Source organism: Microtus pennsylvanicus, chromosome 3 (genome assembly GCF_037038515.1).
Source record: "Microtus pennsylvanicus isolate mMicPen1 chromosome 3, mMicPen1.hap1, whole genome shotgun sequence".
Taxonomy (NCBI): domain Eukaryota; kingdom Metazoa; phylum Chordata; class Mammalia; order Rodentia; family Cricetidae; genus Microtus; species Microtus pennsylvanicus.
The window spans coordinates 130,551,701-130,578,544 of record NC_134581.1 but is presented as its reverse complement, the minus strand read 5'-3'; the positions used below and the strand labels follow the sequence as shown (position 1 = coordinate 130,578,544).

The window sequence follows — 26,844 nt, the reverse complement described above, 5'->3', positions numbered from 1 at the left end:
ATCGTTTGAAGTCTGGTTCTGGCATTTCCAATTTTACCCCATGCTCTAATGTCTTAAATATTCCGTATATTTCCTTATGGCCTAAAACCAACGGACTGACGAAAGCAAAAGAACAAAGAAATACAGCAAAATCCAGGTACCAGTTTATAATAATGAATGCCACTGTCACGCTCATTTAAGTGCTAACTGCAGCTAGGAGACCTTTTTCCCTGAGGTCAGGGCTATCAGAAGTCACGTGACCACTTTTTAAGGATGTAAGATTAAAACAAGGGAAGCAGGCAGCGTGACTCCAGGGTTTAACATGGCAGATCCCTGAAGCAGGTGTCACGAGTTATTAATAGAAACTTGAAACCATTCCACGGTCTCCAGAAAATAACGATCAAACTCCCCTTTCACGGAACCTGTCAGAGGGTCCAACACACAGCTATACAGATGTACTCTAGAGCTAGGTGGGACCGTGGTTTCCTCTACTGTGAAATGAAAGGAAGTGACAAGGGCTGGCCAGACGGTTCCGCGGGTCACAGTGCTTGCCACCAAGCCTGATGACTCAAATGCCACCCGAGACCCACAGGGTAGAAGAACTGGCTCCTAGAAGCTGTCCTTGGACCTCCATATGTGTACTGTGACATGCATGTGTTTCCCCCAACTCCACCCCTACACATAAATAAGTAAATGTAAAAAAAAAAATAAGTCAAAATTAACAGTATACTGAAAGAAGGTACCAGTAAGAAACTGATGACTTGTACCCCAAACTGTCTTCCATGCTTCCAGTGACCCTCTGTAGAGGATTCAAACCAGCTGCAAGCAGCCGGTTCTCACAAAATCCTTGCCCATTAGGGCAGGACTAATGGAGCAGAAGAGTCACTGGTAAACCCTTCCTGAATTCCTAACTCACAAATCTTGAGATAACAGACTATGGCTGCTGTCAGCACCAAAACATGGGTTTCCATGTCACAGAAGACGACCAGAACCCAGCACCCCATGCAGGCTGAAGAGGGAAAGAAGTCTGCAGATAATGAAACGGAGGCAGCAAACCAAAACTCAAGTGAGACATGGAGGATATGAACTCACTCAGAGTTGGAAAGAACCCTTCAGTCCCTTCTATGCCACCTCCAACCTGCCTGGAAAATCAGGTTTAGCCAATCTAGCTTTTGTTTGCTTGCTTGGTTTTTCAAGACAGGGTTTCTCTGTGTATCCCCGGCTGTCCTAGAACTCACTCTGTAGACCACACTGGCCTCAAACTCAGAGATCTACTCGCCTCTGCCTCCTGAGTGCTGGGATTAAAGGCGTGTGCTGCCGTCGCCTGAGGTCTAGTCAATTCTTATTTGGAAGAAAACTGCTTCCTTTTAATGACCACATAAGCAGTAATATTATAACATCTTGGTGGGGGTAACACAAGCAACACACCGACAACAAGGAGCCCCCCACAAACTCCAAGTCATCTCATTGCAATTCTGCAACAGGACTGTAGTGAGATCACTACTTACATGGTCACTCTGCAGCAAGGAAGCTGTGCCAGGAGAGTTAACCAGTACACTTATGCCTTAGCCCAGTTATAGTTTGATGCTTAAGTGGTCAAAAACCAATTTTTTTTTCTTCAACCTGAACTTCTTGACTGCAAATCTGTCTGTCAGTCTGACCTGCTGCAGCACCTGAGTTTGACTCCCAGACTCTCACAGACACGGGGACGCTAATCTGCTATTGCTGCTTCGGCTTCACAGCCTAGGTTCCTGAGGCTCATGGTGAGGGATGCCAGGTCAGGAGTGTTCAGATTTACTTCCGCCAGGGAAGTCCCTAGGATGGCATGACCCAGGGAGTGCCTAACAAAAAGGCACAGCCCCACCAGCTGCAGCTATCTGGGCTGTCAATGCTGGCACAGGGAAACAGTAGCAGGTGAGCCCTTGTAGACTGTGGGGCTATTGCTAGTGGCTAAGCTCACTGCACTTGGGTTCTTCTCTCATCCAATGCCTCTGGCTGCCTAGAGGACCACCATGCAGGAAAAAGATTCGGTTTCCATGGTTTCCATGTAGCATCCTGGGTATGAGGCAGCTCTCTAGGTTCCTCAACAACATTATTCTTATGGTCTACTCACTAGCAGAATATTGAATGCATATAAATACTAAACAGAACTATAAGGACTAAACACTATAAAAATATGTTTGTTCTTGGTTCATAAGAAATAATACCACCCCTACCAGAGGCCATTTACCACTGGCTAAATCATTATGTTACCTAATATTTGATAGAAAAGCCACTAGAACATTCTTCTCCAATTTCACATCAAATAATAGCTCATACTTGAGCCTTATTTAGAAAAAGCCACGTTCACGACAATCAATCAAAATTCTGAAAAACCAGTAAATGACTTAGAAAATTCTAACAGCATGACAAACAATTTCTGTCACCACCTATACAAAGCTGTCTTAGAATAAACAAAACAAACATAAGCCCCAGTCACTTTATGTAAAGACTCAATATATATTATTTTAAAAATTATAATGTACATGACATATATATGTAAATTAATTTTACTGTTCTTATCATTAAATATTTTGAATATCACTCCTGTAGGTAGCATTTAACTCAGGTTCAGCGCAAGAATTAATGTAATTAAGTATGTTCCTTTTATAAACACTAGGCAATTGTCAATGACAATTATTATTTTGTAGCTATTATTGGCAATATAGTCCACAGTCACCACACTCTGGAAACCTCTATTCATTTTTATGGGGTGCCTATGAACTAATGTTGTGTGGGAGGGGTTGGCTTAGAGGCCTCCAGCTGTGAAAAGCCCAATATGCTGGCACCAGGATGACACTCGGTGTTCTTTAATTGGGAAGGGGTGAGGGCAACTGCAATTCTAGCTGTCTGAGAACTCAGACGACAGCAGGGTGGAGGGGGCAAGAACTAACGCCGGGAATAGGAGATGCACCTGAGCATAAAAGGGCACAGCTTCCCCTGGAGACGCTCAGCTGTCACTCAGGGATCTAAAGTCTGAGGTCCAGCTCAGAGCAGCCCCTCTGCCCAAGGATGTCCATGCCCCAGGGGCAGGCAGCACACATTAACATCTCGGGTTAGCATGGATGGTTCTCCTCAAATATACTCACTTTTTGGGGTTCCTGGAGCCCAGAGTCCAGTACTGGGACAGAACACTCTTTTCCTGAGGTAGTAACTTCTTTGCCTGAAAGAACGAATGGTGCTCCACACAGGATTTCCACAAGTTTTTGCAAGATCGGTAATTTAGCATGTTGAAGGCCACGATATGTTCCCTGGATTCAGCCTGTGAGGAAGAGCAGCGGAGATTTCACTGCAAAGGTACAGGAGGACTAAAACGTGCCAAGCTTGCAAACCCGCACGGCTGAAGATGTAACAAAGGGAGGGAGCAGACTTCAGACACCCCCGACACCCCAGTGTCCCGTGAGTATTTTGGAGCAGGATTGTCTCTACAGGTGTGATAATAAAAATGACCCGAATCCATGCCTCCTCACCATGTGCGGTCCTTCACAGACACCCTTGTTCCAAACCTGCTTCTAGTTCAAGAGGAAGCTTACTTGGCACTACCATCTGATAAACTTGGGAACTCTGCCCCGAGCATCTCTTTCCTGAAGAAATACTCTTCCACCAAGCAGGTAGTAGAGACATTATAAGCCTGGGGATTCTCTATTCCAGTGCTCACAGATAATAAGTAATCCCATCCCTGGCTTTGCCTTCAGTCTACCTGCATTTGAGTTTTCTGATTCCACATGCATTTTGGTGCTTCATTGACCCTCCTTGCTCTAGGGGTGGGAGTCAGGGGAGTCAGGCAACTGAGGTATTTGGTGCTTTGAGCTCTAGGGATCCCATTTCTAAGGCCCCATTCACTGCGTGGGGTCAGTCTAAGGGCATATCATCTCTGAAACGTTGGGAAATGGACGCAGTGACAGCCAGCGACAACTATGCAGCATAACAAGACAGGGTGTGGTGTGGAAAGGGCAGGCGCCTCAGTTCAAATTCCAGCTCCTTCACTCCGAGGCTGTGGGAGCTCTGGCTTTCTTACTGAGTGTACTTCTGCTGTGGCTAAGCAAACAAACAGGGTTGTCTAGGATCCTGCCGACTCCTCTTGTGAGACCCAGGCACAAGCTATCGTCCATGGAACACTTAAGAAAGGAACTGGCTGTATGGATGCTTCCTGCTATGCATCCCTGGGCTCTGCTAGGCGCTCAGGCTGAGCTCTTTTGTCTAATCCAAAAGGCTCCCTGAGAAGTGGACACTACGTGAACATCTAGAAGTAAGGTAACATGGGCTAGAGGCGGGGCCAGGGGAAGAGCCAGGATCTAAACCTAGAGTATCTGACTCTAAAGCCAGTTCGTTCTCCAACCAGAGGCCAACTGACTCACGGAGAGGACCACAGGGTCTGATGACCTATGGCCACTGCCTTTCCTTCCTAAGACACAGAAAGCCATCCCTGGGGGACTGGAGGAAGCCTTGACGAGGCAGCAAACACAGCAAGCACACAGCCAAGCATGGGCAGAACTCACCTGTTTTTGCCGCTGGTGTATGAAGAACTTTTTTCTTTTGAAAGAAATTTTGAGTATGTTCACCCTGTAAAAGGCCAAGCAAAATAAAAGCACACATAACACAAAAAGTAAAACAAAATGCAAATCAAACAAAGACATCGGGGCTCAGCTGGGCTATAGCTGACCCCTCTTCTGCATGGGTCCTCTATTTCATGATCCGATGACCGCGGGCCTCTGGGAGTGTGCCTCAGCTGAACTCAAGGAGCGGACGGAGCTGGATCTCCATGGGGCCTCTGGATTGCGAGGCAGCTTTTAAATAACCAAGAGCGTGGGCCATGCGCACTCTTTGCTGTAAGTCTCTTTGTGGCACTGCAGCCCTGCAGGAGCTGGTGCCTACGTGGGGGCAGTGTGGAGCAGAGGGAGGACAGACCTGGGTTGTACCCCAGCTCTGTTACTTAACAGCCACGTGTGAAAGAATTTCGTCACCATGTGCATGATACAGAATGAAAGCTACCAAGCAGCAAGTATTTTCACATCGCAGGGCACTGCCACGGGCTTTATAAACACTGCTTCTATCGGGTCTTGCGACAGCCATGAACGGTATTTATCCAGAAGAGGAAGCTGAGGAGCAGAGATGTCACTGCCTGGAGCCAGGCTCTGAGCTTAGGGATCAGAATCAAGAGCCTATGATTTTGGACCCTAGGGTATCTGCTGAATGGTAACCATCACAGCCTTTCTCACCGTGGTCCTATGATAATTTAGACATAGTAAGTATGTCATGTCCTTAGATGATTCTTAATATACCACAGGCTCTCAGTGTTGGTACTTTTCATTAAAACTGGTGAATGAGATCAGGGTGTGTGTGTGTGTGTGTGTGTGTGTGTGTGTGTGTGTGTGTGTGTGTGTGTAGGACAACAGTCTACCTAGGGTGTTCTTCTTCAAGTACTGTCTACCTTATTCTTTGAGAGAGGATCTCTCATTTGACCTGGAGCTCACCAACTACATGAGGCTAGGCTGGCTTACACGACCTCAGAGATTACCCTCTCTGACCCCTTAGTGTTGGAATTACAAATATGCACTAGCATTCTCAGTACATTAAAGAAATTAACTAGTATTCTTAAATAGATTGTACTCACTACAAGTCACTATAAATCCACACAGTGTTTTGGGGAAGTGAGGAACTCCATTATTCTCTAGGATCATATCAAGACCTTGATAAGAACATTCTAGAACAGAGAGCTTGAGTAAGTAAAGCGAGTTTATTCATGTGACATTTCCCCCAGTGGATCAGGAACACACACACAGAGAGCACACTTGCATTATATATTAAAGACAAACACCGAGTTTAAGTAACCTGCTGGTGGATACTCCTATTTGATAAGTGAATTTTCAGAGTGACTGCAGGCTAGTCATGCAAGGACCAGAAGGCTCTTAGAGCCAGTTCTTCTGAGGCATCCATCATGGTACACGTTACACCCTGAGATGGGCAGGTCTCCTCCATACAGTTTGTGTTGAAGGGCACACACAGGAATTGCTATTTCACAGGGGTCTGGAGAACAAACTCATTCATTTTGGAGGAGTCCCTAGCCTTGTCTTTCTGGGCACAGACTGCTTATGTGCCAGTGGCTTCAGATGGGGGTTCCCTGCTAGGCCTCCTGGGTCAGACTGTTCTGCTTCAACGCTTACAACTCCCTCAATGGCCTTTCTCCACTGGAGCGAATCTGAAGAATGCAGATGTGATTTCCAGGCTGAAGGCCCTACAGTGGGCTCCCTACTGCCCTCGGTCACAAGGAAAGATGCAATGTACCGCGTGTCTGGATGGGCTAGGTCCTGTGCCAGGTCCCAGGGACAGAAAGAACAAGACAGTGGGTACTGCAGTCTTAACATTTAATCTAGCGAAGGAGACAGGTATCAAATGGTGCACACAACCATCCCTTTGATCGCTGCAGCGTGAGAATGTAGTTCTCATTAGAACACCGAGGACGAAGTCTCCACTCCAGTGTCCTGTGAGGCTCTTGCTGTCCAGGTCACTCTCCAGCAGCTGGCTATGGCACACCATGCTCTAGCCTAATCCACCATCTACGTCACACTGACTGCTCTGTTCTCCCTTGTTTCCGGCGATATGCTCACTCTGTACCTTCTTCCTAGAACGGATCCCTGCAGTCAAAGCCTACCCTCTTTGGAGTCACTCTTAGAGGCTCTAAGCTCTTCCATACTGTGAGCCGACTCTGTTCCCCTTGCTGCTTCTATCCATTATTTAGTCACAGGTTAACTAACTGAAACAGCACTGGCCACAGCGAAAGGCTTTGACAGGAGCTGGTTTGAAGTCGAGGAGTCACCAAGAATTTCTGAGAGAGCATCTGAAGGACGGGAGGGGTGCCAAGAGTCCCTGTCCGTCCTGACCCAAAGGCTTCTGTTTACCGGCTTGCTTTCGGAAGCTCTCCGCTTCCTTATGGGATCCAAATCTACCTTTAAATGTGATGTTCAGACCCAGCATAAGGAACTTTCGTAGATCCAGCCACAGATGAGGCGAGACTCAGGTAGCTTCTAGCCTATGGCACTGGGGGACTGGAGACACTTAAAGAGAGAATCAGGACCGTGCTTTCCTGCCTGGTCCTTTGCTCTGAGAAGGCCAGAGAACTCATCAGGCTACACCCCAGCTAGCCCAGCCTGTTGACAGTGAGGGGCTCGAGACATCTTATCGCCTGTCCCACTGGCTCCACCGCAAAACCAAACAAGATAATGGCGTAGTTTTGTTGAAAATTAAATGCATTTAAAAGAAATCGTAAAAACCAGTGTCTTTAAGTGTGTAGCCTGCACTTCCCCACAAATACAACATTTAGTGGTAGAATAAGACAGGTCTTGGGTGACAAACTGGACGGGAATTTCAACTGCCCCGCTATTAGCTTAGTAGCGCGAGTCTGACAGTCCTTACAAACTTCCTTGTCCTTCCTACAGCTTTCTCTGCTAAGAAACCAGGACTAAGAATGGCTTACTCAATGTTTAAGTGGGATAAATAAAACACATAGTAACAAGACTTGGATACGACAACATTCAATAATATGACAGCTGCGATCACAGTTAATACCCCTATAATTTTATTTATAGGTTCCCCCACTGTCATAAATAATGCTGTGATGAACACCTTTGACTCTGTGAAGTTCTAGGCGGTCAAACAGAGGAACAGGTATAAACCTAAACGTATCTGGCAGGCCACAACTCTGCCACCCGAATCTCCTTTCCTCTGAGTTTCCGTGTGGCCGCTTTACCGTGCACGCTATACTCTCCTATCTCCCACGGCCTGCCGCACCCGCTCTCCTCCTCCCACCCCACCCCTGCCCTACACACGTTTGTGCTGTCGTTTATAAAAATGCATTATTTGGAAGGTATAATATTTCTCTGAAGAAGCTCCCTTGCCTGGTACAGTCAACTCAAACTCATGTTGAAAATCAACTCCTTTCTCCCTTTCTCCACCTCTGCTCTGGTTTTCTATGGTTTCAATTGCCTGGAGTCCACCACAATTTGAAAGTACTACTGCCTTGACTCTTTCAAGAGAGAGAGGCCATAATCCTCATTACAGTATACTGTGATAACTGCTTGATTTTATTATGCATTGTTTGAAATCTTTTAGTGGACTTAATTCATAGATTAAACTTTACCACAGCTGTGTAAGCAGAGGGGGAAAACCCCACATACATATAAGGCTTGTATTACCTGCAGGCTCATGACTGTCAGAATCTAGGTCTGATTCCACACAAACAAGAGGGTGGAAAGATTGCTCAACTCCAAGACCTGCCTGTGCCATTTATCCACCAACTACCCCTACCACAGGACGACTGGCAGTGGGAAGTTAATGAAAACCAAAGTTTACTTTCCCAAGTGCCAAATCCGGATCAAGTTTGGTTTGATTTCAGAGTTTACAACTTGGGTGGGGTGGGGTGGGGGAGCTAGACTTTTTCAGAGATCAAAAGTTTTGAGATTAGATCCAGCATTGTTTTTACTCGGCATATTTTTAAAGCATGACTCAGACAATTCCAAGCGTTTGCACTCACCAAGGGTAGAAACTCGTACAAATATATTTTCGGTACACTGCAATGCCCGCAGAAGCAATTCCGATCATTAGATCTAAATTGTGCAGATCCTGGGGTGGGGGGAGGGAAGGAAGAGTCCAGGTTCACAGTGTGGTACAGCCATGCTCATCCTCCGCTAACTTTAAAGCACCCACACTTTTATAAATAGTAGCATGCATCCACTCAAGAGGGGGAAAGGCCACTGAACATGGGAAAAAGCCCACTTAGCAGCCACTTAAGAGCCAAGCATTTGGCGCCCAGTTCTTCTAAAGTGAACTCACATACATGCATACACATTCACGCACATGCACACACACACACGCACAGAGCATATCGTGATACCTCGTTTAGGAAGTTACCAGGCAAGAATATTCACTCCACAGAACCAAATATAAAAACACTCTTTCATTTTCAACCATCAGCATTTGGGAGCCACATGAGACTCAAACAGGCTTCTTCTCCATACAACGCCATACAAATCTCAACTTCAATTACTGAAGAGGCTTTAGCCATTATTAAATAATAAAGAAAAATTACACACGTGGACATGACTCTAAATCCAATTAAGAAAGAAATGTTGCTTATGACTCCAACGTAACCACGCTGGCTAAAGGCTTGTGTGTTTGGCACAGCCATATATCATACAGAAGCAGAAGGAAAACACAGAGAATTAAAGCTGTTTTAAATCCACTTGAGTACGAATAAGTAACATTCAAAGGGACAAGGGTTCCTTCCTTGAGTCACACGCGTCTCTGTTGCCAATCAGATGGCATAACTAGAAAACTAGGGTAGAGCCAGTCACAAGTGAGTGTGAATCTTTGGCCTGCCACTAGTTGCCTATGTTGCTGGGGGCTCAGGAGAGCCTGCATTTTCCTTTTTGCACCTTAAAGTTTCTATCAGGCTGAGAGCAGAGAAAATAACCAAGGAACTGAGAACAGGGCTGTGCATATGACGCTTTCGATGGAGAACCGGCACACGGCAGGTGCAACAAGTCATTTTCTCTTGGGGTGGGGCCATCACTTATGAGCAACAAAGGAACAAAGGTGGGTACAGAAACCGGACAAGGAAATGGTGCCGATACAGAGCAAGTCCTGAGTACTCGTGCTAGGCACCAGGCTAAAACCACACCTGGAAGCAAAGCCAGAATGGCGTGAGGAAGAACAAGGCTGCGGCAAGCCTGACGCTCCCTGAGAGGTGAGGGTGAGGAAGGTGGAGACTAAACCTGGTGGTAGAAAGCCATTAATTCCTACTCTGCCATTGAAGGTTTTCAAAACATTCTATCAAAGAAAAAAATACTTGCAAAAGAGCATATAACTTACCAGTGACATCCCAAAGATGTCACTGTATAAGAGCCAATATATTCCCCACCATTTATGAACCATGTTAGACCCTGTCTAATGGAAAACTCTTGGGACAGAAGTGAAGCAAAGAAGTCAAGTGTTTCTGGAAGCTTCAAACACAATCGAAGCTTTTTAAACTGGCAAAAGAATCATTTACTCAACTTTCACAGGCTCTAGCTCTCTCTCACCTGAGGAGATGCTAACTAAGAACACCAATTAGCAAGGAGCCACCCAAAGGGTTGCCTATGAAAACACCTGGAACAAAGACTAGCCAGCAGCTGGTGCTTAATAAATACTGTGCGCGTGTGTGCAGGGGCGCATGTGTGTGCACATGCGTATTTGTGCGTATGGAGGCCAGGACAACCCTGGGTGTCATTCCTTAAGAGCTATGGATCTTGGTCTTGGAGACAGGCCTGGAGCTCATCAGGAAGGTAGCAGAGCCAGCCAGGGAGGCCCAGGGGTCCTCCTGTCTCTGCCTCCCCATCTCTGCCTCTCCAGTGCTGGGATGTCAAGTACGGATCACCTAGCCTAGCTTTTCACTTGGGTTCTGAGCTCAGACTCGGTTCTTCGTGCCTTTGTAACAAGAACTTGATGGAGTGAGCGATCTCCCCAGCCCAATACCTGCTTCATGGTGGGAATGATGTGGGCCAATGGCAGGCAGAAATGTTAATGTTCGCATGATAAGCCAGTGTGGCGGTTTGAATCTGGAACTATTTAGACCAGGCTGGCTTTGAACTGACAGAGATCCTCCTGCCTCTGTACACCTAGTGCTGGGATTAAAGGAATGCTCTACCATGCCCGAACCAGGTCTATATATTTAAGTGCCTGGTGCCCAGTTGGTAGACCTGTTTCAGAAGGATCAGGAGGCAGAGCCTTGTTGGAGGAGGCGTGTCACTGGAGGCATGTTTCAAAAGACCTGTGCCACTCCCAGACAGCGCTCACACCCTGCCTGCTGCCATGCTCCCTACCACAGACTCAAACCCTCTGCAACCATGAGCTCCAATAAATGCTTTCTTTCCTAGGTTGCCTTGGTCATGGTGTCTCTTCAGAGCAATAGAAAAACTACTAGGAATCCAGTGCTGAGGCCATGTCCTGACCACGACAACAGTGCTGAGTGACCTCTCTGTAGCTACAGACTCAGTCTCTCACTTCTAGAGCGGAAAAGTGACAATCCCCAAGGTGATGTAATTATTGGAAGAAATCGTCTACCCGGACACAGAAATGTGCTCAGTGGACAACATCTATGGTCGATTCTATTAAACCAACCCCCGTGTAAAACATTTACCCATCTCGCCATCATGCCCCCATAATTTCTTCTAAAAAATTATTAAGTTGAATAGGGCTGGGGAGACGGCTCAGTCAGCAAACTGCCCGCTGTGCAGGCATGAGGACCCGAGTTCCAATCCCCAGCACCCGGGCATGGTTGGGTATGACTGTAACCCCAGCACTGAGAAGAAGGGAAAGGTGTGGATCCCTGGAGCCCACGGAGCAACCAGCCAGTGAGTATCAGATTCAGTGATCGGCGCTGCTCCAAAAGATGAAGGTGGAGCGTGACTAAGAAGACCCTGGACATCAAGCTCTGGCCTCCACAGGCATGCCTGCACCTCGCATCTAGCTACACCTACCTACCTACATACATACACATACGCACACACACATACATACACATACGCATACACTACATACATCATACACAGATGTACACACATTACTGTATTTGAGTAACCAGCTCTAATTAATCTGAGTAACACTTAAGATGTAGCAGATACTATAAAGTTCATTAAATTGACACTTAAAATGGATTTATAAAATCACACAAAAGTAGAAAGGGGGCCTTTTGTGGGGGAAAGGGGAGGTGAAGAGAGAGGAGAGACAAGAAAGGGTAATGATGGGTTTAGTATGAGCAAAATACAATAACATGCAAGCATGGAAATGTCACTAACACCCCCCACCCCTGTTTTGAGATGGGGGCCCAGGTTGGCCTCAATCTCACTAGGTAGCTGAGGATAACCTTGAACTTTGGATCCTCTTGTGTCTTCCTCCAGAGTGCTGGAATCACAGATGTATACCAGCGTGCCCAGCTTATACGGCACTGGGAATCAAACCCAAGGCCTCATGAATGCCAGAGAAGCACTCCACCAACCAAGAGACAGCCTGAGCCCCTAAATTCATCATTTTATATGCTTACTAAAAAAAATTTAGAATACAGGAAAATGGGTTTTACCCATTTAGCCATAATATCGAATAGTCTTTGAAAGCTTTTAAGTCTCCTGTGCCTTGATCCTTCAAGTGTGAAAAAGCAAATGACTGAATGACTCAGAAGACTCGGATAAACCAATAAGTACTCAATAAGCTTTCCAAGTATCTCTCTCTCTCTTTAAAATTTTTTTTTTAGATTTGTGCTATTTATTATTTCGTGTGCATGAGCGTTTTGTCTGCATGTATGCCTGTGCACCACACGCATGCGTGGTTCCCAAGGAGGTTGTGAGCCTCCCTGTGGGTTCTGAGGATCAAATCCAGGTCCTCTGCAAGAACGAGAGCTTTTCACACAGGAGGGCTTTTCACACTAAGCGGACTCTCCAGCCCCCCCCCCCCCCCCCCCCCCCCCCCCCCCGCAGCTTTTCAAAGACTTGTTACAATGGGAGAGAAACAACTCCCCCCCAAGGAAGTCTGTGAACTTGCATAATTAGAAATAAACAATAGTTTCTGAGCTAAAGGATACATACTCTGCCTCCGTGAAGCTCCACGCCGTAGAAGTCAAGGGTCCGAGCTATGTTGATGTAGCATGATTCTGCTTCGGACTGCTTTAGTCCACTGTAAGAGAAAAAAAAGAAACTGCAAAACTCACTCAGTAGGTGGGGAACATTACCTTGAGCTTTTAAAAACTAAAAGTTTCTGGAAAACGCAACAGTCCCCTGTAATTGTTATTAAAGGTTCCTAAATGCCTTGGGCTAGTACCCCAAAGCACTCTAACTTAATTCTACTGAAGCAGGTTTTTCTTCTTGTCCATGGACCCTGACCACCTCTGGATTTTACCAAGAAACACGCCCCACTTAATGGGCTCTCAAAGAGGTCTTCAGACAGTGACAACTACCCGTTGCCTTTCAAAATGCCTGCCTACATCGCGCCAAGTTGTTCAATTAATAGGTACTCTTTCATCTTTTTGCCTGTCTATTCTCTCAACAGTGGCCTCACGCTTCAAAGACCAGTGACCCTGTGCTATTTTCGGACGCTGACTTCTGTCCCAGGAGCAATTCTGGGAGAGAGGACTGGCAGCGCCCTCTAAGAAGGTACGCTGGTAGCTTGCCCTTTGTTTTTATGGCCTTCCCAAGAAACGTGGTGTCTCTGGAGGGCTGGCCTGGGTCGGCATGGTCCTCATTTAATGGGGACAGAGCAGCTGCCACGGGAGCTTTGAGTCACATGAGGCGTGGGAAGAGGGGACTGGAAGTGGTAAGTATCAGAGTCGAGGACCACCCACCCTGTCAGCTCTCCTGTCTGTCCACTCAACAACACCTGAGGGAATGGCCTGTTTTCTTAAACAAGGTAAATGGCTAAAAGGTATGTGTGGTTCAATCAGCTTGGAGGCCAATCAATCAGACTGAAAATGGGGATTTCCTTGAGGAATTAGCCAATACCCATGACCTCTTGAAGGAGGAATGTGCCGGCTATCACCCTCAATTCCTATTGCATTCTTATGCTTCACAAAACCTCAAGAGATGCCACCATCCCAGTTTAAAGGCCGAAAGGAAGAAAGAAAGAAAACCACAGGAAGCCAAGGGGGCATCAAACACATCCCCCTCACCCCATCCCCGCACCTGTGCTGCTCATGGAGCGACTCCACCTTGCTTAAAAAGTCATCATTTTGATCTGGTATGAACTGGCTGTCGGCAAGATAGCCTGGATGGTGTATGGAAGGATTAAAGTCTCCAAAACGAGCTATTAAGATACAATGGGGAGGGGGGAGGAAAGTCATAATTAGTCTTGCCTCTTCTGTCTGGTCGGCAACAACAAGCATCGATAACATCGCCAGAAATACCTTCCAGGGGAACAGTTCTGATAAGCTCTGAGCCACGTGAACCAGTGCCTCATTAGTTTCCAATTCCACACTCCTAATCTGAACCTCTGCTTAGGGCCAAATTCCAGGTAAGCACAAGGGCGGCAGGTGGAGGGGCGGAGGCGGTGACGTTCACAATAACATGCTTAAAAAGATACCTCCGGGATGCTCTTACAGGGCACCCAGTGAGGAAGCATTAATATATCTTCATTGGAGTTTGCATTAAAGAGAAAGAAACTGAGACCCAGGGAAAAGAGACTCAGCCCTGATATGGGCTATTTTCAGCAGAGTAAAGACCTAGGTGACATTGGCCTAGGTTGACACCCTACGTTCCCCGCCTGTCCATCCAGTGAGCTGCTGAGTCTTCTCTTGAAGCCCGGAAAAGCCAACCAAGTGCTGCAACTGCTTTTCCCAAGCCAAGGCAGAAACTGCTCCACATTTCCTGTTGGATTTTTTAGCTACGGAGAGCCTTCGGAATCATTTGTTTGCTCATCTGTCCTGTTAACTGGTTGTCCCAACCCAACTTCCATGCGACAGGAATAAAGTATAAGCTTCTTGCCTTAGCAAAGTCACTGACAAACATCTGGATCTCAGCATAAGACCAGCGAGCCTTCCTGCGCAGAGCTCGGGGATAACCACTAGGGGGAAATGTTGGCAGCCACATCATACATATTTGCAAAAGCCTGGGGAGCTGGGTGTGGGGGCTACAAAGGAAGTCAATGACATCACCTCACTGGAGGTCTTGAGCAAATGTCTGCTACATCCCCAAAAACATGGGTAATGCTTTATTCCTATTAAACAGATAAGAAGAACAGGCAGATCTACATCCCTGACTCCCACCACAGAGCTATCTTATCTATTTGCTGAACATAGGCCCCAAACTTGAGATCTCAGGTACCCATGCTTCAGATGATTGATATGGCCCAACGGGCAAGTCCTCTACCTGCTATTCTTCCCACTCTACCTTGATCTCCGAGCCTCTTCTTGGGGCTCATTCCTCCGATACTTTTCTAGACTACTTCCCTTCCCCTCTGCAAGCAGTGTAGGGCTCACACTCGGTGCTTTTCCTCAGAGCCTGAATCCCCAGCAGGATGCAGAGCCCTTAGGGAGAGAAGTGAGCTTCCTTCATCCTGGTCCAGAGCCTGCTCCTGGCAGAGACTCAGAAAACATGGAAAAACTACAGGCTTTTTAAACCTTTACTTGCGCCTCGCAAGTTCTTGACTAGCTGGCAGCCATCTTCATTGTGTGGAAAGTATTTTGTCTCTTGAATACTATACTTTCTAATCTAATAAGAAAATGTGTCTCAGTTAGCAGATCACAGACAGGACTTAAATAACAGACACTCATCTTCAAACAATCTGCAAAATGTATCAGACAAAATGTAGTTAGTATACCATCTGAGCTGCTAATTTTAAAACTAAGAATTAGTCTATAAGAAATGTATACATAAACCGGGTGGTGTGGCGCACGCCTTTAATCCCAGCACTCGGGAGGCAGAGGCAGGCGGATCTCTGTGAGTTCGAGGCCAGCCTGGTCTACAGAGATAGCTACAGGACAGCTAGGGCTACACAGTGAAACCCTGTCTTGAAAAACAAAATAAAAACAGAAAGAAATGTATGCAGAGCATGCAAATACGTGTATATTTATATGTCATGGCTATAGGACTATAAAGAGGTTAAACTTCAAACCGTCTGACAACCCATGATTTGTTTAATATGACAGCAAAGCAGTGTTTTCTACCTTAGTCAGCTTATACCTTTTAGGCTCTAACAATTTTTTACAACATTATTTCTTTAATGCAAAGTACCCTTTTGTTCTTGTTGTTTTTATAAGACAGGGTTTCTCTGTGTAGCCCTGGCTGTCCTGGATCTCACTCTGCAGACCAGGATGGTCTCGAACTCAGAGAGCTGCCTGCCTCTGCCTGAGAGTAAAGGCCCGTGCCCACGCTGCCGGGCCTGTAATGACTTTCTGTAGCCACCGTTCTATCCACCTCCCGCAGTGGGAAGTCTGACGGCAGAAGCAGGCAACAGGATGTCTTAAACACAGGTCTTTAATTTTCCTCTAATAATAGCTTATTGCCTATCATGGGTGACTTTTAAATTTAGTTTTTATTTTCCATGTTGTGTAGGGAGGTCAGATGCCAGCTTTCAGGAGTGAGTAAACTCCTTCCAGTGTGGGTTCCTGACTGAACTCAGGGCAGCAAGCTTGGCCACAAGCACTGTTATACAAGGAGTTATCTGGCCCACCCTACAGACAACACGGTTTTCTTCTGGACTGACAGGAAGACACAGTAAGAGTTAAAACTATACAAAGAGTTCTTCCTACAGTGGTTAATGATCTCCTCCCTTGGGACGAGGTGGCCGAGTGGTTAAGGCGATGGACTGCTAATGATCTCCTCCCTACCACTTTCCAAAGCAGAACAGACATTTCTAGTCTTGTCCGACACCATGAGGCCCAGGAGGTCAGGTCACACAGATAGAAGCCAAGACCCAGGCAACACGGCTTCCATCTCTACCTATTCTCACTGACTCGGTCAGTGTTGGTTCGGCTATGAGGAACTTTTGGCTATGGGCCACCTTGAACTGCATTCAGTATTTAATCTGAAGCAGCCATATTGCCAAGTTCCAGCATCACCGTCATTCACAGGTTGGAAGCGGAGGTTCAATGACAAATGGATAGGGTAGGGCTAAACTGAGCACAATTCTCTCCTTCTTCAAGTTCCTGCCCCTCAGCCCTGGTCCTCCAGCGGTGAACATCCACCTTGTCTTCAATGTGAGAAGGTCAAGTCCCTGCCCCCGTCACTGATCAGTCCAGTAGAAACGGCAGCCATAAATCTAGAGACTGATGAAAACACGCTGACTCTGGCTATGTGTTCAGAAAACACACTGTTCTCTGGGCATGACATGCCCGGCACCATCTTAATCACAGCAGCCGGGATTACTATCCCGGAGCCTCACAAGACAGTGCCTATTAACTCCTATAAGGAGTGAGGGTCGCTAGACTGTAGCACTCATTCTTTCCCGCCTACTACCAGCCACTTGCCACCCTGCCCCAGCTCTTCCTGGTCTCAGCGGGTGCTGAAGTACATAGGTGGATGCTAACTGAAGGGGTAGCTCTATTCATGCAGCTTTTGGGGAGGCCATCACCCATGTGGGGTGGAATTTGGTGAAGCAGCTCTTTTTAAAGTCAGCCACGCTCCTTTAAGTATAAACCCGGTGGTCAACTAAACTGGATTTGGACGGAATAGTTTCTTTGGTCTGTGGTTGGTGCCCTATTGTTGGCTCATGGCTTCCCAGGAAACGTCACACACTGGTTATACCCCAAGTGGGTGCCACAGCTGGTCTGCCCCAGAGGTGACACAGAAAGAGAGCAACCTCTTTGGAGTTTCTCATCCTGAGAAGAGGAGGCGGGGGAAATGGGGCTGATGCTGGGTGCCCGCCTGGCTAGGAGGCTAGCTGTATGCTCAACATCGTGGGGTCAACCCCAGTAGCCTCGTTCTCCCACTCTGGTTCCATGCAGAAGGCAGGTAAGCTGCGGGTTCACCAGCAATGTTCTTCACCTCTCTGGTTGCTATCCTGGTTGCTAAGGGAGGACGTGCACCTGGGACCTCCTCAGCAGCCTTTTTCCTTTCTCTCTCTTTTGCCGTGATGTTTCTGAGGCCACAGAAAGATGGTTAATTGGGTCTGCATCTGCTCTGAGACCTGGTCAGAAAGACCTAGGGTGCTTCCTTAGCCACCTGCCATGTCGGCTGAGACCTCTGGAAAAGGCAGAGGGGACAGACACTCCAGTCTTTGGCTGCTACACAGATCAATACAAGTCACACGGTGCTCTATGCTGGCACCACACAGCGAACAAAAGACAAAGTGGCATTTCACTTGTCATGGGATCTGACACTGAATACGATTAACTTTTAATGACAGAATGAAGAGATTTCTTCGGTAGCTTAATCAGTCTTAGAGGAAAACTTTATCTGGATTTTCTATCCACAGTGGTACCCGTAATTATGTGTGGCTTGTTCAATTGGAAATGCATGGAAATTGCAAAACCAAGATGGGATTTCAAAGATTTAATTAAAAAAAAGAAAGAAAAGAAAAGAAACCCTCAAAAATAGCTCGTTCATTTTTTATGCTGATTATATATTAAAATAATATTTAAATGGGCTAAATAAAACATTCAAATTATCTTCTTCATACATATTTTTTTAAGGCTAGCCTCAAGTCATCCAGGCTGGCCTGGAACTCACCATGGAGCCAAGGATGACTTTGAACTTGTGATCTTCCTGCTTCTGAATGGTCACAGACCAGTACATAACCCATTGGCTACACTGATGCTCTGAATATAAATTCATAAGATCTCAGCAGCACTTTAGATGGGCATCAGGCAAGGAGCAGGGGTGCCTTCCAGCAAATTCTGTTAACCCAGCTGGGTCTCAGTTTCCATGTTCGGAGGGGGCAGGAGATATAAATATTGTTCCACAGGGGTTTGTATGGAGAGCAGTTCCAAATACCTGGGCAGAGGCTCTGGAAAAAGCCGGGTGTAGCTGCCTGCCGTTTCATAGCTCCCTGGGGGAATATAGATACCACACCGCTCCTTCCCCCGCCACGCTACCGTCCATTTGATATCCCCAAGTAAGAGGAGAGTGTGGGCCAGGTTAAAAGCTTTACTCTCAGGACAGCACAAGGCGCTCCATCCCAGGACCCTGGGGGAAGAGACTACCTCAAAGAGAGCAGCCGGGGGCTTCCTCAATATGCTAGCTGGAACAAGATGGCCACCACCTAGTCAGTCTCCCTCAACTTACATTGTACGGCATAGGAGGCTAGAACCACAGCTGAGTTGAGAGGGCACGTCAACCTGTCGGGAGAGATGAGGATGAGGTGAGACAGAAGAACCATGGGCTCGCATAAATCGCAGACAGCCTGTGGCTTTCTTTGTTCCCTTAACTGTTAATGAGCAACGTGAATCTTAAAGGCAACTGCGATACGAACTGTTCTCAAATGACACAGGGAATACCTTAGAGAGTTTTTTGATTAAAAAAAAATAACTTTTGGTTTAAAATTATAACCATCACAAAGGCCAGGATGCTGACGGTCTGAGGTTGGGTGGCACGCTCATATTGCAAGAGGAAAAGGGAGAGAATGGAACCTGAGATGCAAGCAGCCTTCCATGCTTTCTAATAGACCCGAGACTTGCTGGGCTCTGACTACCTCTTACAGGACTCTTGGATGCGTCTGTCCTGGAATGGTGACACCTTTTAAAATGGAAAAAATAAAAGGGGGAGGAAAGGTATTCTATGCTTTAACAATTGTAATTACTTAATTCACTAACTCCTGACGATTCCTCAACCCACGGACCTTGCTGAGGTTTTCAGGACTCAACCATCTGCCTGTCTCTCTGTCTTCTGCCACCCACTAGGAATCCAGGCCTGGCCTAGATTTGTTCTTATTTCCAGTTAACCTCGCTGCCCCGCCTCCCCCAGATGCCTGTTCTCAGCGCCATCACCCGTCTTTGTTCTTTTTTTTCTCTCCATTCAAATCTGACTCTGTGGTCTGCTCAAGACCTCAGCCACCAGACCTGAAGCAAGGGCCCCTGCTGGACGGAAGAATGGGCTGGGAAAAGCGTCCTTACCAGCAACACTGGCAGACAATGAGATTTTAAATCATCTTCCAGCCTGGTGGCAAGCGGAAAGAACATGTAGTTTCCATGGCAGCCTATGAAGTTCGCACGTGTGAGTCATCACTTGCCTGTCTAATGGGGTGGCCCCCAGCAGTCCCCCTTTCTGTCCACTGTACTCCTGCAGGTTCTTGAGGTACATACGAAGGTTGCAACCCCTATCGGAAGGCCCCCTGGTCCATGAGTAAAGCAATTCTGAGTGTTCCCGTGGAAACTCGTGTCTCTCTGGGTCTGTGGATGCTCCTAGGTCTGCTCATTATCTGTCCATTCGGAATCACAGCATCTTCAGGAGAGCGGGGAGACAGGTAGGTGACGAGCACAAGCAGCCACTCTCCTACCAAGATGAGCTTTGCTTACTGTCTAGCTAGTGTCTTTGCTAGAAGATGGATTTGGGCGACAGCCAAGAAACAAGCTATGGAGGCTGAGACTAAATGGAAAGAACCTACGGAGACTGAAGAGGAAAAAAAAAATCCCAGCTGGGTGGTGGTGGTGCACGCCTTTAATCCCAACACTCGGGAGGCAGAGACAGGTTGATCTCTGTGAGTTCGAGGCCAGCCTGGTCTACAAGAGCTACTTCCAGGACAGACTCCAAGAGAAAGCCACAGAGAAACCCTGTCTCGAAATACCAAAAATAAATAAATAAAATCCACAGAATGGTCGCTGTTCAAATACCTAGTCTAGAGCAATAACAACCTGTATTCTCCTCTCAGGGTTCCATCTACTCCCATGCAGACTTCTTTCTCTGGGGTTCAGGCCTCCGTGTGTCAAATAAAGGGACCGCCCTGGATGACCCATCTCTGCAGAGAAGAGATGGTCCTACAGTACCGGTTACCAGTCAAACCAGTCAGAAAAGTTGATCTCTCAAGGCAAATGCTAATGGGACCACAATATCCTTGGCCACAGATGTCCTAATGCACACCTGGGAAGAGCCTGAGAGCAGGTGGTGGGGCCACCTGGGGAGCTAACAAGGCACTATGGGGGGCCTACTTCAGGGTGTAGATTCCTCCTAACTCATCTGGATGCTCCAAGGAGCATCTTGTTTGGGAAAGCAAAAAGGAGGACAATGTAGGCCCAGTGTTCTGAGTATAGGAAGGCTGAAGGGGAGGCCCTGGCCAGGTGGCCAGCACGGGCTGGAACCTGCCCCATAGAACAGGCACTAGGACAGTATTTATGAAAAAACAAGGTGTCTGAACATAAGGGAGCCATGGAACAGGTTTCCATGCCTGCAAAGAACAGCCCAAAAGGGGGAGCCAGGCATGTTCTGAGGAATAATGAGATTGACTCACAATACAAAAGAGGAGTCCCCAGCTCTGGTGCACAGCTTGTGCTGGGTGGTGAAGGGATGCAATGGGGAAAAGATACAGAGAGTTCATGATGCTCCTGTGGGGTGGGCTGTGATCACTAAACAGTCAGCGGTTCTGCTAGCCCCTCACGGAGACTCCCGTCTCTGGCCTGCAGGACCGGAGCAGAGGGAAGCACTGGTCTCTTTCAGCCTCTCCGTGTGCACACAGACACCATGTCTGATGTATCGGCCCTCTCTCTGCTTTAAGATCTTGCAGCTGCTCTCTCCTGTCTGGTGGACTGAGATACCCGCCTCCACTGGGTATGAAAAGCCCGCCCTCTGTTTTCCTCCAAGTCCACCACATATGGCTTCCAGCTGGAATGGGGGATGGGAAAGCCTTCTTGCTGTCCAGGGGAATCCAATTTTTAGTTTCTCCACCAACCCTAAATTTGGCTTATCTCCAGCAACCCACAGTGAGTTTTCTAGGCCACAGTAGCAGCAGAGCTCCTGAAATCCTCGGTCAGCTGTGACCCCCACTACCCACACTGGTCTCACTGGCCTCATGGGCTCCTGTCTCATGTCACCGGGCACAACTGCCAGCCTCCTTGTGGTGCGGCAGGCCAGTGGCCTCTGATGACCCTCGGCAGTAGAACTAAAGTCCCAGGAAGAAGTGGGGGCGAATAGAATGGAAGTAGAGGGGGCTCTTTTTCTGCTGTGGATTTTTTTCATAAGGCAAGAAAATGCTAAGGCACCAGCAGGTCAGAGGGCTCAGCAGACAAGGGCACTGCTGCATACGCCTGGTGACCAAGTTCAATCCCCTGAGCCCGAGTAGAGGTGGAAAGAAAGAACCAACTCCACATGTGTACGATGATGTATATGTGAACACATAGGCATATGTACACATGCATTCATTCATCATGAATATATGCACACACAGGCATATTCACATGCATTCATTCATCAAGCATAACATATATGCACACACAGACGAATGCACACGCACATTCATTCATCATGCATATATGCACACACAGGTATATGCACACACGGGCATATGCACACATAGGTATATGCACACATAGGCATATGCACATGCGCATTCATTCATCATGCATATATACACACAAAGGCATATGCACATGCATATTCATTCATCATGCATATATACACACACAGACATATGCACACACACATTCACTCTATCTCTAACAATAATAAATAAACATATCTTTAAAAAGAAAGAAAGTACTAAGGATTTGGAAGACGGGGTTCTGTGGGCTTGGGGTTTTAGTTGTGTTTCTAGCACACTCACAGCTACCTTCCAAGTGAGACGGCCTGGATATACCCAGAGTCCTGACTCACAAGCAGGTGCTCACATCTGAACACAATTCCTTCCAGAGAGAAGAGGAATCACCCAGAAGTACCACGGGCTCAGCAGCGCCTCTAACTTTCACCTTTCTGCTACCTGAACTAAGGCCCATTTCACATCCAGTGTCTTTTCTTCCTCTTTAAAATCCCCAGGTCTCTACCAGAAAGACCCCTGGATCTTTTGTAATAAGAATAGTATGGAACAAAGTTTCTCGACCGCTAGCCTCTGTAAACCAAGGCGGAGTTGAAAACAGCCCAACATACGGGTTTTGTTTAAATTGAATTCTGTTGCCAGGAATGAGTGCTCATTAGATTAAAACCAGTAATCTGGCTAGCCTGACAGGAAAAGAAGAATACGAAATTCTCATTACCTTCCTTCGCAAACATCCATCTTCAGTTGTAAGAAATACAGATGCCTGGGAAACAATGGTGTTTGTTAGCAAATGCTCAACGTGTAATAAGCAAGCAGCAACAACAAAACGCACTTTTAAAAAATATACGTACGCAAATACCATTTTACCTATTTGAAAACCTGCCTAGGTGCCCTGTGCTAGGGCGGGCTGAGGGGATGGATGGGGTAGGAGTCAAGGGTGCCCCACTTGCTGCATGAGCCTTCTTAACTAGGCATGGGGACCCCCAGCATTCTGTACAAGCTGCCCCACACACTCACAGGTCACTGCTCTAAACACCGAATGGGCATGTCTACTCCCCCCCCTCCCCCGCTCCTATGTGTGAAACTAAGTAGGTGGGCCTGTGAAGATCACATCTTGCCTGTGGTGCAACATCCAGCAGAGCTTTTTCCTGTAGCCTAGGAACTATGGGTGCTGGAGCAAAAATATTGGTAGCCTTGTTGCCAGGACCCAAAAATGGCAGAATCAGCCTTGAAAGCCCAGAGCTCTTCTGGGGGCAAACTGTTCCAGGCCCCTCAGCCCTGCAGGCTGCATCTTTGCCCTGAGACAGATAGGGGGGAAGAAAGGAGGCCAACATCAACAGCCCTGGCAAGGCCAGGAAGCACCGTGGAGGTATTTATATTTAGGGACGCGGCATACATGTGACGCTTGGCTCCTCTCCCCCACTCTTTTTTAAAACCCAGATTCAAGCGGGATTGACATTCCAAGGTCTAGCCAAAAGTGACAAAAGGAAAACTAATACAGACAAGCGCAGAAGCGCGGGGGGGGGGGGGGGGGGGAGAGGATCAGGCTGGCAATTTAAACAAACCAGGCTCATATTCCTCGGGGTTGAGAAAGGTCAGGGAGCTGGCTGTTTTGAGACCTGCATGCTTCAGACAGTATTGCAACCTCCTATCTGCAGCCTGGGGCTAGTGCCTGGCTCTGTGGCTTTCTTCCTCATTTCTGCATCCCAGTCAATCTGTGAGGCTGTAACACCATCTCTGTTTAACTTCTTAAAACGCTATGATAAAGAACTTGCAAGAAAAAAAAATCATACTACAAAATTAAGCAGACCTAAAGGCTATCTATCTCAATGAACTCGCTACAGTCTGAGGGAATGGATGCTCAGAGAGGTTTTATGGATTAGCTTTACTTTCTTTAACCTGGACATACATGCTCCGAGAAAAATCTCTGTGTGCTACATATAAGTCATTACCATGTCTTAATAGGATCTATTATCGACACTCTGTATTGTGTTGAACCTTGGGCACCGTTAGATGGTATTAGTCACACAGGCATAGGAGTAGTTCACCTTTCTGTCAACTTGACTGCATTTAGAAAATCACCATGGAAACACACCTCTGGGTGTATCTGACGGCTTTTCCAGAAGTTTTAACTGGTGATGGAAGACCCGCCCTGAATCTGGTGAATGACTCACGGACTGAGGTCCCAGACAGAATAAAAGAGGAAATGATCCAAACACTAGTATTCACCTGTACTTCCTGACTGTGGGTACCATGCAATCAGCTGCCTCCCACCCCCATCGCCATGCCTTCTACCGTGAGGGACTGGAGCCTCTAGAGCTGTGAGCCAAAGCAAACCCTCTTCCCTCTCGTAGCTTCTCGTTGCTGTTTAAGGATTTGGTCACGGCAATAACGAACGTAATAAAATATTCATGCTAACTCATGCCCACTCCATCGTGGGATCATCTTTTCCACCTAGGAGAACATAGCCAGTTCTTTCTAGTTTGTTTCTATGTTTACCCAAGCTAACATTCAATCAGAATTAAGTGTTCTCTCCCCCTGGAAGGAAACGGGGAGAAAGAAGAGAGAGGCAGAGCTGTAGTTGATCCACTGATAAAACCTGGGCTTTCATTGACGGACAGAAATGAGACCATGAACATTCACCAAATGCCACCTGGTCCTTGGCAAAGCTGAGTCAACCCCACAGCATCATGTGTAGAGAAATGAGAATATCAGAATGCACCCCAAACTTAGGAGGCTTTATCATTTTCCCCCAGGAGTGCAAAGTGTAATTAGAGATTGCCAGTAAGCAGAATGCTGCTTAGAATGATCTAAATTTATCAGTAACAGCAGTTGCGGAGGCTCACGATAAACAGTCAAGTAAGCGCCCCCGAGAAGAAAGGAAAGCGATCAATGGGAGCGACTCGGCATGTCTGACTTTAGCAATGTTTGACCCCCCTTTGAGAGTGCACTCCATCCAAATCCTGTGACGGCTGCCTGTCAAGATGACACAAACTACAACCACCCAGAAAGACAGTCTCAATGAGGTATGGTCTGCATCATCTCAGCCTGTAGGCATGTCTGCGGGGACAGCATTGATAAGCTAATCAATATGGGAAGAGGCAGACCATTGCGGGCAGTACCATTCCCTAGCAAGGGAGTTCAAACAAACCCCTTCCTCTCCTTTGTTGCTTTTGGCTAGGTTGTTTTAGCACATTCACAGAATTTAAAATGGAACAGACCTCAACTTCAGGAAAAGAAAAACAAAATAAAACAAAACAAAACAATGACTTGTCTCCTGTCCTAGATAAGAAACGAAACAACCAATGTTGTCATCACTACATCCCTTCTTTGGTTCTTTTTCTTTCTTTTCCTCCCCACCCCCACCCCCCCGGTTTTTCAGTTTTTCAGCCCTGGCTATCCTCAAACTCACAGAGATCTGTTTGCCTCTGCCTCCCAAGTGCTGGAATTAAAGGCATGTGCCCCCATGCCTGGCCTTTTCTTTGATTCTTGGGAGCCAAAAAGGAAACTCCTCTTTGGAGTGGCTATGAACCTAGAGCACATGAAGATTATATGTGCCAGGAATAGAGGTGAAAGCCTTCATACAAATTAAAGAACAAAAATCAATCCCATGTGTGAATTAGTGGAGGAATCTAAGGCCCATTCTAAGACAAAAATGACCTAGTCCCAGCTGCTCACTGGTTAAAGGAACAGTATGCTGCCCTAGTTCTTGCTGAATGTGATACCTGGTACCCACTGCTCGGGAGGAAGCGGCTATAGTGGCTGCACGCTATGCACCTTAAGGTGGGAGTGGATGTGACATCAGAACCAGTGACTGATGAGGAACTGACCTGTAACTCAGGACAAGAATTGGTCTATCATTCATCTCCAGTTAAAATCTGCTCCCCATCATAGCCCTGTGTGTTCCCATCCCTACAGCTCCTCAGAAGATCTGAAGGTAGCCTCTCTCCTCCACAAGGATTCTCTCTACCCTACATTCCCTAGATGTCCCCTGAGGGCAGGAAGACTCACTCCACAAGGTTTCGGCTTCTTTCCCGTGGGGGCATAGAAGCTGATGGCCATGAAGGGCATTGGACCATGAGATAAGGTTGATCCTGGAAGTATCTCCGGCAAGTCTTTCTACTCAGAGACCTGCAGACAGGGAGTCTCACACCTGGGGCTCCGGCACTCCAGGAAAGAGATATGGTGAATGGTGACAGTCACCATACATGAGCTGGAACTTTTTAGCTGAGCAAAATCAACTTGGTGAGCCACAATGGTCACTTAAAAAACTAGCACATGTACATATATAATTCTTCAAGGTTTGTTCTTTTTTTTTTCTAGATAGAGTATTGATACGTTGCTTAGGCTGGTCTTAAACTCAAGGGATCCTTTTGCCTCTGTCTCCCCAATTATAGATGCTGCCATTGTGTCTGGCTCTTTGTAGAATTCTAAAGCATCCCTCAAACAGAATCTGCTATTTCAGATTGTTCTGAAGAACCCCTGGTAAGGTAGTTTAAAACATCATCCTGACAGATGATGCTACCAGTTTTATGTCAGTCAGCTTACGACATGACGTGCTCGGTTGAGACTCTGAACAGTACTGTTCACCAGAGTAAAGAGTCATGTGGTGATGGTGGTGGTGATGGTGATGGTGGTGGTGGCGATGGTGGTGATGATGGTGGTCGTGGTGGTGATGGTGCTGCTGGTGGTGTTGGTGGCAGTGGTGGTGATAGTGCTGGTGGTGGTAGTGGTTTTGGTGGTGATGATGATGCTGGTGGTGATGGTGATGATGGTGATAGTGCTGGTGGTGGTGGTGGTGATGGTGGTAATGGTGAAGGTGGTGGTGGTGACGGTGATGATGGTGCTGGTTGTGGTGGTGATGGTGGTTGTGGTGGTGGGGTGGTGGTGATGGTGGTGCCGGTGGTACTG

At 47.1% G+C, this 26,844-nt stretch overlaps 1 protein-coding gene across 6 annotated transcripts in view; it reads right to left on the bottom strand.

Annotated features, from left to right (window-relative positions):
• Window positions 1-26,844, bottom strand: part of Ptpn3 (protein tyrosine phosphatase non-receptor type 3) — a 111,466-nt gene that overhangs the window by 42,051 nt on the left and 42,571 nt on the right. For 5 of the 6 annotated variants that reach the window (XM_075967168.1, XM_075967166.1, XM_075967165.1 and 2 more), the window contains exons 6-12: window positions 22,652-22,696; window positions 18,759-18,811; window positions 13,722-13,842; window positions 12,633-12,720; window positions 8,549-8,637; window positions 4,518-4,581; window positions 3,108-3,280 (exon numbers count right to left, since the gene is read on the bottom strand). In XM_075967168.1, coding sequence (XP_075823283.1) covers window positions 3,108-3,280; window positions 4,518-4,581; window positions 8,549-8,637; window positions 12,633-12,720; window positions 13,722-13,842; window positions 18,759-18,811; window positions 22,652-22,696 — 633 coding nt within the window. The remainder of the gene's footprint in view (window positions 1-3,107; window positions 3,281-4,517; window positions 4,582-8,548; window positions 8,638-12,632; window positions 12,721-13,721; window positions 13,843-18,758; window positions 18,812-22,651; window positions 22,697-26,844) is intronic. The other variant, XM_075967170.1, reaches the window with a different exon arrangement.